Consider the following 12,539-nt stretch of genomic DNA (forward strand, 5'->3'; position numbering starts at 1 on the left):
TTTTCTAAATATGAACCTAAGGTTTTTTGTTGTTTGGTTGGTATCTCATTCGCGTATACTCACTTCTCCTTTTATACATATTTTTTTCAATATGTTTTATAAACTTTCTTGATTGCTGATTCTATGTAAAGATCATATAGCACTTCAAATTAATTACAAGTTTTATATGTTTATACTTAAATGGCAAATTATTACTTTAAAACACGTGTATCTGGACTATATGTTAAGAGAAAATACTTTATCTTCCGTATGCATTGGCAATCACACAGCGCAAGTGGGGAGGGAAACCCGTGATGAAAGAAAATGAAAAAATGTTGAAAATATAAAAAAGTAAAATCAACAATCGCTCTTTTGCATGTCTATCATTTCACTTATTTTCCTCGTGCTCAATGATTCTGTATTGATTGTTTATTAAGTTTATTAAGGCCAAGTTTGGTAAACTTCGACAATAAAACTCGAAAGTTTATTAGCAAACTTTTCACTGAATGGAATATTTTTTTGTCTGTAATACGTTATAACCATAATAATTCGTAATAAATGTAAAAAATCGTATTTAGAGGAATTAGTTTAGTATGAATGCATACACTGGTTTAATAATTTCTTTAACATTATAATTACAACAAATTTGTTTCAAATGACTGTAATGAACCAGATCAACAAAGATGGTATACTAGTAGACAAAAAGCTAATACCTTCTTACGGCAAAGACCACCAATTATCAGTCATTTCAAGGACTACTAATAATAAAATAAAAAAGAAGTAGGACATAATCTTGCAAACAGTATTTGAACAGTTTCCTTATTGAATTAATCGTTTAAGAGGTGTGAATAAAAAAATTCCAAAATTGAAAGCAATAAATATGTAGGTATTTTAATTATTGATCCACGGACCAGTATAGAATGAGGGTTGTGCGAAGCTGTTAGCCGAGGAATTTTATAATCATTAGACTAGTATTTTTTAACTGAAAGAATCTTTTACAAATTACATAATTCAAACTAAACCATGATACAACTAAACTTCATGATTTGTCAAAAAATGACAACAAAATATTTCATTACAAAGAAGCAAAATATGAAAAATACAATACATGGTTGAATCTACCAATTGAATATAATGTTTGTATACTTGTATTTACGTGACATAATAGGTGTATTTGTTTAAAATAAACTTCATACTTCACATCTAAAAAAAAATCAAAACTCAAGACCATCCTGTGTTATTTGTGAGGTAGACACTAAATATTTATCTATTATGTTTTGGTACTTTCTGAAAAAGAGACAAGACGTTCTTTAAGAAAACCCTGGCTCCCTTATTTTTGACTCAGACACCGATGACGTTTTACAAATTCTGAGCAGCAGTTACAAGCTCTTGAATATCATATGAGTTAAAAAATATATTACATAGGAGGGTGAAATAATATTGCTGCTAGGGTGAGGAAAATTTGTAATTTCAAAATAGAAATCATCTTGTGTGTAATACATTCTAGTACAGAGATGACTGCTGTAGTCAAATTCGAGATACATGTCTAAAAAGGCGGCAGAGGAAGCTCTATCTGTGGTATTTGTAATCTCTAGTTCAATAATATATTAAAGGGATTCAATTAGAAAAGTTTGGACTGGTAATGTAAAGAACATCATCAATATACCTGTATGTGAAATTAAATCATCCACCCTTATTTTTTATCTTTATGTTTTTTACAAGTGTTTGAAGGAACTTCGACTCATATGAAAATCAGAAAAGGTCGGCAAGATAGGCGCACTGTTGATTCTCAAAGGAATGCCTACAACCTGATGAAAAATGCAACTTTTAATTTCAACAAATATGTTGTCAACAAGAAACTCGAGCATACTGATCACTTGTTCTTCAGTGTAACATGTTTTATTCACGGTTTCATTTGTTACAAAATATGTCTAGTATGGTATCCTTTTTATAAAGAAAAGCATTGTGGATTATTTCTTTTTGGTGGTTTTTCAATTTTTCATGTGGTATGGTGGTATAGAGGGGAGAAAAATCGAAGGTTTAGATATAATTTATTTCAGAGAATGACCTAGATTCAAAATATTCCTGAAGTTTTTTTGAGATCTTAAGAATCCACATATGGTTAGAGCTACTACGTGAGTAATCCCTCTTTCACAGCCGACAAAATTTTGGTTAATCTAATTTCTTGGTAGAACATGCAGATGGACCGGCAATGTATCGTTGTTTGTACGGAGTTTTGTGAAGTTAAGATATCCAATACAAACAAGGTAAGTTCCCAGCTTTGTTGCTCAATGGAATATTCAACGAGGCAATGAAGGACTTATAAAACAATATATCCAAACATGAGTCGCAAAAAAAAAAAACGTGTGAGGCCACTGACCGCATTTCATATCTGATACATACGAGATAGTATAAAAAATATTCCGTAGTGACGAATAATTTCCGTACACATACTGACAAACTTGTGTAATTATAGATAGTAATATAAATACAAATTATAAACTAATTTTGTAGTAGTAAAGACTGTGTGTAATAGTAATTTATTTATTCAGATATTTATAGTAATGTTATTTATAGTTAATTTTACTGAATATTCTCCATGGATATTTTGTGGTACATTTAGCAGGGACACTTGATGGAATGCTGTACACCAAGTTTTATTGTTAAACAGCAACATGTGCAATACAGAATCAATTTGAGTTTAAAAAGAAAAAAAATCTCATTATTCCTAAAATAAGTTACGTTTATTCACGTTGGATTACCCAAGCCTTAATCTATTTTTTATTTATTGGTAAGACACACGTAGTTATAGGATTAAAAGACAAAATCAATATTGTTTTAAGCTTTGTCCACAGGAACAACTACATATCTATCACGAAAAGAAGATAGACACAGCTTCTATGTCTCTGAATACGGACTTCGGTCGAACATGTATACAGTTTTTCAACTTGTGGATTCGACATTGTATCAAATAGCTAATTGCTTTCACCAATTCTGACAGAGAGTTCGGTTTAACATTTTATGGTTTTGCCCATGCTCTAGTGTATTCCTCAACGAACTCCATTATTATTGTATAATCATGGTTCCAATTGATGTGTTGTGGCTCTCTCAATTTATTACCATTAGATATCAAATTTCGAAGATGTTCATGTTGAATTATATTTAGATCACCAGTAATTACATGGTCAGATGAGTTGTAAATAATGGAGAGTATGAACAGTCATATTATAGAGGGTGTTTTTTAAAGTATTCTTCTAAATCAATGCAATGCTTGTTTATAGTTACATCTTTTAGATGCAATGGTTTTGGTGTAACTGTAGGAGACAATAGGAACAGACTGATTTTAAAAATAGACCGGAGTTTTATATGTGACTTCTTTGTGACGAAGAACGTTCCTGATGTTGATAGCATCGATTCATTTATTTGAAAACTGAATTTGAAGGAATTTCATATTTTCATCGTGTAATGCTTCTGATCTTACTGGTTGAAATAAACGGAAAATAGTTAGATCACAAAATATACCTACCAGTCTGTATATTTGAGAAAACATATCTAATCATCTTTTTTCAAGTGCATAATCTCATTATATTTTAGGCAGACAAAAAAGGAATGGTACGAATTAAATGTAACCCAAGCGGATGATAGAGATGTAAAAGAAAGCCGTCAAAGCTCCCAGTGAGTGATCTAGATTTAGAAGACTTTTTTTTCAAATTTGGACGATGGTAATGTTTTTGACCTTCACTGCGCTTGTGTCTTGAATTAGTGCTGAAAAACGCATTACATTTACATCACTGCAGGTTGGACTTGACAACTTTCTACACCTTTGATGTTATCATTGCAAACGTATGGCATTGCAGTACCTAATTTCCTTATCCAGAAATTCTATATGGTGGAAAATTTACACAATGATGCAAAATTATACACAAACAATTAAAAACACGAGATATTGGTTACAATTAATCAACATTTAAACATTCTATAAAATTACAGGCAAAATTTTACCTTAACTTTAAGTTCTTATACAAAATCAACAAGGCTAACATCAACAATTAATTCTTCAATCTTGCCACGTAACGATTATTTGATCGCACTAGACACTAGGCATACTTTCCTAAGTCAGGATCCTATTATTCAGTACAGCACGAAAATTCAAAGAAAATTAAGTAACAACAAATGAGCTTATGCAAGTGTACGTATACAGGTACATGTATACTACTTATGATTGATTTTTGAACATTCAAAACGGAATGAAAGATTAATGTTGGCCTGTTTTGTAGGGTTCTTATATCAACTAAATTCTTAAACAGTTACAGACGTGCTCCAAGTTGCCCCTTTCTACACTTTTTTAATTAATTTTATCAGCAATCAAAGCCGGGCTATAGAGTTATTGAGAAGCTACACACTCTAGTTGCGGTGTGAATCAGATGTGGATACTTAAATATTCCAAAGATATGTTAAGAGTACATACAATCTAAGTCTCTTTCCTCTTACAATAGTATTGAAACATTTGGCTTTTCTACCCGTTACACAAGTATTCCCAATTGCAAACTAGACGACAAATTGAAAGAATTGGTCCTGCTTTGTTATATAAAAAGAATGGTCAACGTAGAAACAAATATCTTGTCTTATGGAGGGATAAATCGTACTTTGTAAAACATCTCTCTATGATTCAAACAAAAAATTCCATGAAACTGACATTATCAAGATCCTTGATTTCTTGATTGACAATATATATGTAACGTTTTGAGGACGTATTTTTCAACAAACAATCGGCATTCCGATGGAAACCATCTGTTCTTCTCTTCTTTACAACTTAAACCTTTATAGATATTAGTCTGATTTCATAAGGAGCAGCGCCTTCATATGGAGTATATATCTCACTCCAAGTTAATACGATATTCCAGAGCTCTCATTTATATCGTGATTTCCTTGATAGAGAGTTAATGCTTTCTAGGAAGCTATTTAACCAAGGACTCCAAATGGCAAAGTTGAAGTGATCCCTTCGAACATTTACGAGTTGGTTTACCATTAACATATGACGACATATATGTTCCAATTTTCATATCGATAATCCAGTCCTCTTTCCTCGAATTTAATATCACCGAGCTTGAACTTACATGAGAGCAAAACTACAGGTGTTTAATGTGGATCACATGGGATCACCCTTAATTGGGTTCGTGTTGCGCAGTCTTTAGTTTCATATGTTGTGTTTTGTATACTGTTGTTTATCTTTTGGTCGTTTATTCTTTTATTCAATAGCGTTGTAAGTTTGTGAAAGAGTTATACGTTTATACGTTTGCATATCCGTTTGGTGTCTTCCGCTACCCTTTAAAATTTGATTGGTACCTCTTTCCGTAAAACGAATGTTACAAAATAAAATAATTATAGCATCTAAAATATCAGACTACATATTTTATGTTTGATACAGGTATACATGTTTATAAGTCAACCCCAATTATATTTGTAGCAGAGCGTGTATAGTAATTTCAAACCAGGAAAATATATAAAAAGGAAAGTACAATAGTGTAAAATGATGATGAAAAAATATAACAATCTTCCGGAAACGATAATTGTTAAATAAAAAAGTGCACTTCCTTTTTGTAAATCTATTTTCTTTTCTATGACAAATTGTCATAGTTAAACCTTACCCTATTAGTTATCTTACTAATGAAATATTCTATACCAAGAGAAGTCGAATACATATAACCCAATCCCTTAATTTTTGCCAAACACCATTGCGGACAGACTTATAGTTTTAAGTCTTGACAATGCAATCCTCACACAAATCGATATTTGAGTATTATTTGTCTGATCTTGCACGACATTTAGAGGAACATTAACTATTTACCCGTCCGGATCACCTGATTTCAACTCCGAATTTTGAAAGTGTTCGTTTTGCGCAATCTAAATTTATTAGTGAATTGTAAGTTGACTGTTGTTCGTCTGTTGGCCAGAGTGTTGCCTATCTTTGTCGTTGTCTGATGTTTAATAATTGTATTGTCCCCCTAGTGTCGTCTCTCCCTTCTTACAAACAGAATATTGAAGTGTCTTATTGAACTTTAAAAAATTATGCTGTATACTCAACTAGACCATAACTTTAAGTCGTGAAAAAGCATGACAATATAGGGATTGTTATACAAGGATATGATTAAAGACTTATAACGACAGCACGTCATCTCTATAAAGACTACTCGGCCTGTATACAAGGAAAATGATTGGTATTGTACTTCCGATTTTTTCCCGAATGAAAGACATACTAAAAACCAATAAAAATATAATAATTTTCTTGTTGCATCCCCCCATTAACCAAAAGCTATGACGTATTCATTAACGGTTATAAAATTTTAAACATGTAGGTGTTTATAAAAACATATAAAGGAGAAGAAAAATCTGTTTTACTTATCAAAATATATACTAACGACGATTTACCACCAGCAAAATATATGTAACTACCAGTTAATATCTGTATCTTAACTTTGCCGAACGGTCATTGCATTCGTCAATTTATCAGAGTTGCTATACTTACAATATTGAATTATGAATACCACTCTCAATACATCTAGATACGTTACCAAATATTTTGGAAAATATGAATTCATTCAGGAATCTCCTGGGTTTGCAATTACATCTATAGCTTTACAAACTATTGCGTCTCTCGTAGGGACATTCGGAAATGCTCTAATTTTGATTATTACAGCAAGATCGAAGGGAACGATGACCGTACAGTCTATATTCATCATCAATATAGCTATATCAGACATGTACGTTACTTTGGTGGCAGATCCTATGAGCGTTGTTGGTAAGTAACCGTATATTATGTTTCGACCATAGGGGCCTTTAAATCTTAAAAAAACTCATCAAATATATTTAAATAAAACGTTGCTCTAAAGTAACATTTACATAATTTTTCCCATTGCATTTCTCTGTCAGTGTTAGTGCTGGTACTAACTGAAGCATCATTGACATAAGTTAACCTAATCATTTATTATCTCGCTAGCCTGTCCTTGAAGCTACGGTTTCTGCAGAAAATCACGCTTTGTAAATAGTTTTGTACAGCCATTGAAATTTTGACTGAAACATGTCGACACAAAAACGTTTTTTCACTGTATGATTTTTTGTTGGTTTAAAGAAAACATATCTGTATCTAAACATTGCAGAACGGTCATCGCATTCCTTTTTTTTTGTCAGAGTTGCTATACTTAACAGTATTGAATTATGAATACCACTCTCAATACATCTAGATACGTTATCAAATATTTTGAGAAATATGAATACAATCAAGATAACTATAACAAAAATGCCAATAAAAAAGGATTACTGATAAATATTCTTGTTTGTTCATAAAGACAACATCAGGAATTCTTAACAATTTACTGAATTAGTTTTCGTAACGTTCCTGGGAAATACTAAATATAAATATTCAGGACAAGAGAAGCAAATGTATATGTAGGCTTAGATAACGGGGGTACATTGATGATTGGCTAGCATGCTTGCCAGAAAAAATAATCGCATTATATTAAGCTTTCATTTTTTGTTAAATTTTTATTCTGTAGTTATGTTTTCAAGTTTACATTACGTCCTATATATAATAACGAAGGACTCGACCTGCAACATTGCTTTGAATTGTAACGGTAATCGTTCGAGATTGAATGAAAATTGTATTCACAGTATTATGTCTAAAACATACATCATTTTCAAGGTGTCAAGTTTGTTTCGAATAACAATATATTGGAACTAGGATTTTACTTTTTAAAAATATAGGTTTAATATTTTGATATATATATATAAAAAAAAGAAAAAAACAGTTGAATGTGTTCTGATTGATGTTTTAGTCACGGAGAACATGATTTATTTATTAGTTTTCATTGGCTTAGAACACGCTGTCAGTAAATGATAGTAGTCTTAGATTTTTAATCATAGTAAATGCTTTTATCATAAAGGTTTTGATAATTTGACTAGGTAACATGATCTGTAAATTTGAGTGACGTCCCTTTGTCCATTGACGAGAACGAATATGACATTTTAAATGCTTTAAGGAAAAATAAGAAAAACCATCCGACGAAATTAATGATATGCTATTTAAATATAAATAGTACTCGAAACACATCCGATGAAATAAAACCTCCGTTGCCTGATAAAATTGTTAACTTAATATACATCTCAGAAACCAAGCTTGGTGTGTCTTTTGATAACAATCTTTGTTAAATATAGAATGTTATAAACTTCAGAAAAATGACAGAAATAGTAAAATGGGAGGAAATTTTTGTAACATGAATACAAAATTACCACCAAGACGTAGGAAAGAGCTTGAAAGGGAGGAACTAGAAAAAAATTATTGTGAAATTATATGTAACAAAAATAAATGGTGTTTACTGAGAATTTATAGACCTACTTCTTTAAATGAAAATAAATTTATAGATACATTATCCAAATCGTTGGAAAACGTTGTATGTCAAAATGATAATTATATATAATTCTATGGGATTTAAATTTTGATATGTTTGAACGTAGCAACAGTCAACTGTGTCACATGTATCATTGCTTTAATTTGATAAAAAATCTAATCTGTTTGTTAGAAACAGAAAACCATCTTTTGTTGTTATATTAATAAATAACCAAAAATGTGTTATCATACAACTTTGTCAAATGGTTTTAGTGATTATCAAAACTTGATTGGTTCAGTTGTGACATGATACATAACATATGGCAAACCTACAAATATTTATAATAGATCTATGATCAACAGTCGTATTCAGTGGCTCAGTTTAGATGTTCATAAAGATGAAGATGTTAACAAAAACTATCATTCTTCGTACATGTAATAAAAGAATATGCACCTTTAAGGAGAAGAGACAAAATAAAAAGTGTTTTTAATGCAGGAAATAGAAATCTTCTAAGATACCAGGATTATATTTTTGTACGCCAGACGCTCTGCTTTCGTCTATTAAAGAATAAAAAATGTAACAGTGATCACCACAAGGCCAATACCGATTCATTGCAAATGTTAATTGTAAAAACAAATACCTACGTTTGTTTTCGTATAAGTAAATAAACATATCACTTATTTATTCTTTTTTACAGGTAAAGTTGAAGGTCGGTTATTCTTCATGCAGTATCCAATTCTGTGCGACATAATTGGGAAAATGTGTACCATTTCATGTATTGTGTCTCTGGGGTCCATCACATTTCTCAGTTTCAACAGATATATATTAATCTGTCACAACTCATATTACGAGAAAATATTTAGTCGGCGATCCTGTATTATAATGTGCCTATCACTGTATATCGTTGGAATGATCATGGTTCTACTTAATTACGCTGGAATTGGCGGACATGGTTTTGATGACAAAAGTTTGGAATGTATTTGGGACAGAATGGCAACATATAGTTACACCGTGGTATTTTCAGTTTGTCTTGTTTGGATTCCCTTGATCGTTGTAGGAATTTCTTACTTCAAACTGTTTTTATTTGTCCGACATAAGAGAAAACAAGTAACAAGTAGAGCAAACGCACCAATCATTGACACTAAATCCCTGCGCCTAGCAAAAACAATATTTATTGTGTATGCTGTATTTTCAATCTGTTGGATACCTTTCGCCATATTGCTTGTAGCCGATGTGAATGATACATTTTCCCACGAAGTTCATCTTTGCATCACAGTTTTTGCCCATTTTCATCCATCGATTAATTTCTTTATTTATTATTTTTCAAATGAAAAATTTAAAACAGAGGTCCATAAAATTTTTAAAATTGGCGACAAAGAAGTAATACAACAGCTTAATGATCAAGTATCGCTATCTGTTGTCACGAGAGTTAATATGACATCATCTTCATCTAATGGTTAAATAAAACCTAACATCAATAAACACGTCAAAGCAACTAGCAATGTCATATACCCATCTCTCCTTTTATCCATAATTTCCAGAATGTTCTTTTGAATTGTCTTGTCAAATTTCGCAGTCTATGTAAATGAACCAGTTTAACAAAATTGATTTAATCAAAACTCTAATATTTTTTACAGTAAGAGTTATTTGTTATAAGTTTGATTTTTTATAGACTATAAATCATAAAATAAAAAAAGAAGTACATTGTCTTGAAACAGTATTTGAACAGTTTGCCTATTGATCCATTTCATTTGAGAGGAATGAATTAGAATTTTCCGAAATTGAAAACAATTAACATCTAGGTGTTTATAATGTGTCCTTTTTCAACTGAAAGCCAAGTATAAAAATTGAAAGTTAGCCGTGATAAAATATTCACTATTAAATCGATTTTGAACTGAAACGGTAATTGTGATCTAAGCAGCTCTTTAAAGACTGAACAATACATTATCAAGTCATGTTCAATCGTTTAGTTCATTTTCAGCTTTATTCACTGCGGTAGATTAAGTACTGGTCAGACATTTACCTTGCAGTCAATTAAGACGTATTCAGTCTATGTTCAGACTGTTCAGTAGTTGTTATTTACCTGTATAAAAAAAACATCCTGAATTGTCTGGAAGCTTCTGCACAGTACATGATTTCATTTTCAGAAAATTTATAAAAAATGACTTAAGCTCTTAACTAGGCTTAACGTTTTTGTGTTCAAACTTTTCAGATGATGTTATGATCAGAATAACCGTTTAAGACTAAAATATATTTACTAGTGAATTAAATTGATGATTTGCTAAATACTGACTAGGGGGCGTCGGAGGCCGAGTGGTCTAAGTAGTTCAAATACTGTTTCACTAGCCTGTCAAAACTGAGGTTGTTAGTTCGACCCCCGCACGTGGCAGGTGCATTCGACTTCAATCTTGATTGACTAGGATTGTCAATTTTCCTACCGAAGGTTGGTGGTTCCTCATGGTATTCCGGCTTCCTCCACCAATAAAAACTTACTGCCACGAAATAGCCAATATTTGCCGAAAGTGGCGTTAAACACCAACCGATCAATCAATCAATATATACTGTTAACTAAACAGTTCATTTTGGACATGCAAACTTTGAAATAAATTTTATAGTAGGTGATATTAAATGTTTAATACATGGTTAAATTGACCAATTGTATGTATGTCTGTTTATTTGTAATTACAATTGTTGTGGTGTTTGTTCAAAGTAAACTTCAAACTTCAATTACAGAATGTTTTGGATGGCCAAAAAAAAAAAGGAAGAAAACGAGAAAAAATATATTAATTTGATTATATTATAGCTATCTGATATAGAGATCTCATGAACATGGGTCTTCCCAATCTTTTATTCTTATTTTTATGTACAGTATTCAGTAATGTTCTTATTTCATCGATTATTTTGAATGTACTGCACTCATTGAGCCCCAAATATTCTGAACAAAATCACGATCAATTTTGACAATACATTGTTTATATGAGCAAAACAATACCAACATTATCGCATATTGCATTATAATATTGCATATGACAATACCAATAACTTTATCTAAAGAGGGTGACTCAATTATCATTCACTAATCTAATTTGATGCGCTCACAAAAACAAACAGAGTAAGTATTACAAAGATTACAATTTTTTAACACATGATACTACATGCAAGCTAAACGATTGTTGGCAGAAATATGTCAATGTCAATGATGCCAGGCATTTAATGTCGTCTACACAAGACTTATCATTGGCGCTCGAATCAACAGTTGAACGGACAGGAATACAAAATTAAATAATACATAAATATGAAAGGACACCGAGAGAGTGGTTACAATTAATTTACCGTTAAAAATCTATTTATTTCAATTTTAAAACTTATCAGATATTTGTATTTTATTTAGAAGTTTATTCGAAAGTATTGAGAAGCAATATGTGATTTTGTTTTCAACTTATTTGTGTTAGGCCACACAACAGCAAGATTATTGATTGCATAACTTCTTAAATTTCTTCTATGAAGGTTCATAATTGTACAACAGACTCCTTTAGTAATTACGCGTTTTACTTTTGAGATTTTTAAACCAGAATCAGAATCTTGTATTAATATATTTAATTATTGGCATACCAAAGCTCGTTTTTATTAGTCCCAATGAGCATATAAGAAAAAGGCAAAAGATACCAAAAGGACATTCAAACTCATAAGTCGAAAATAAACTGACAACGCCAAGGCTTAAAAAGAAACAGACCACCAGATAAACAACATTACACAAAACACAACATAGAAAAGACTGAGTAACACGAACCCCACCAAAAACTGTGGTGATCTCAAGTGTTCCGGAAGGTTAAGCAGATCCTGCTCCACATGTGGCACCCGTGGAATTGTTTTTAGAGGATTCATTTTAATTTTGTTATTTAGACCCCAAGTATTGATAGGGTTGGCGCATCGTGGTTTAGTTTTCTTTCTATATTTTTACATATCTATAACATGGGTATGGAGAGTTGTATCATCAGCATACAAAAATGTGTAAATCATGTTCTATAATAAAATATTTTTTCGTGATCGGCGTACTTACCACCTGGACATAGCCCATTTTGTAGTTCATTTTGCGATTCCCCAAGTTTTTGTTTGTTTCCTTGATTTGTCTTCCCACTTGATTTATAATATATGAAAAACTGATGCTTGAATAAA

At 31.4% G+C, this 12,539-nt stretch overlaps 1 protein-coding gene across 1 annotated transcript; it reads left to right on the top strand.

Annotated features, from left to right (window-relative positions):
• Nucleotides 1-6,388: 6,388 nt before the first annotated feature.
• On the top strand, nt 6,389-12,357 carry LOC127727219 (melatonin receptor type 1B-A-like). Its single transcript, XM_052234693.1, has 2 exons — nt 6,389-6,778; nt 9,061-12,357. The coding sequence occupies exons 1-2, from the start codon at nt 6,517-6,519 to the stop codon at nt 9,822-9,824; spliced, it is 1,026 nt and encodes a 341-aa protein (XP_052090653.1). The 5' UTR covers nt 6,389-6,516; the 3' UTR covers nt 9,825-12,357.
• The last annotated feature ends 182 nt before the right edge of the window (nt 12,358-12,539 follow it).

This window comes from Mytilus californianus, unplaced genomic scaffold (genome assembly GCF_021869535.1).
Source record: "Mytilus californianus isolate M0D057914Y unplaced genomic scaffold, xbMytCali1.0.p SCAF_19, whole genome shotgun sequence".
NCBI classification, from domain to species: Eukaryota; Metazoa; Mollusca; class Bivalvia; order Mytilida; family Mytilidae; genus Mytilus; species Mytilus californianus.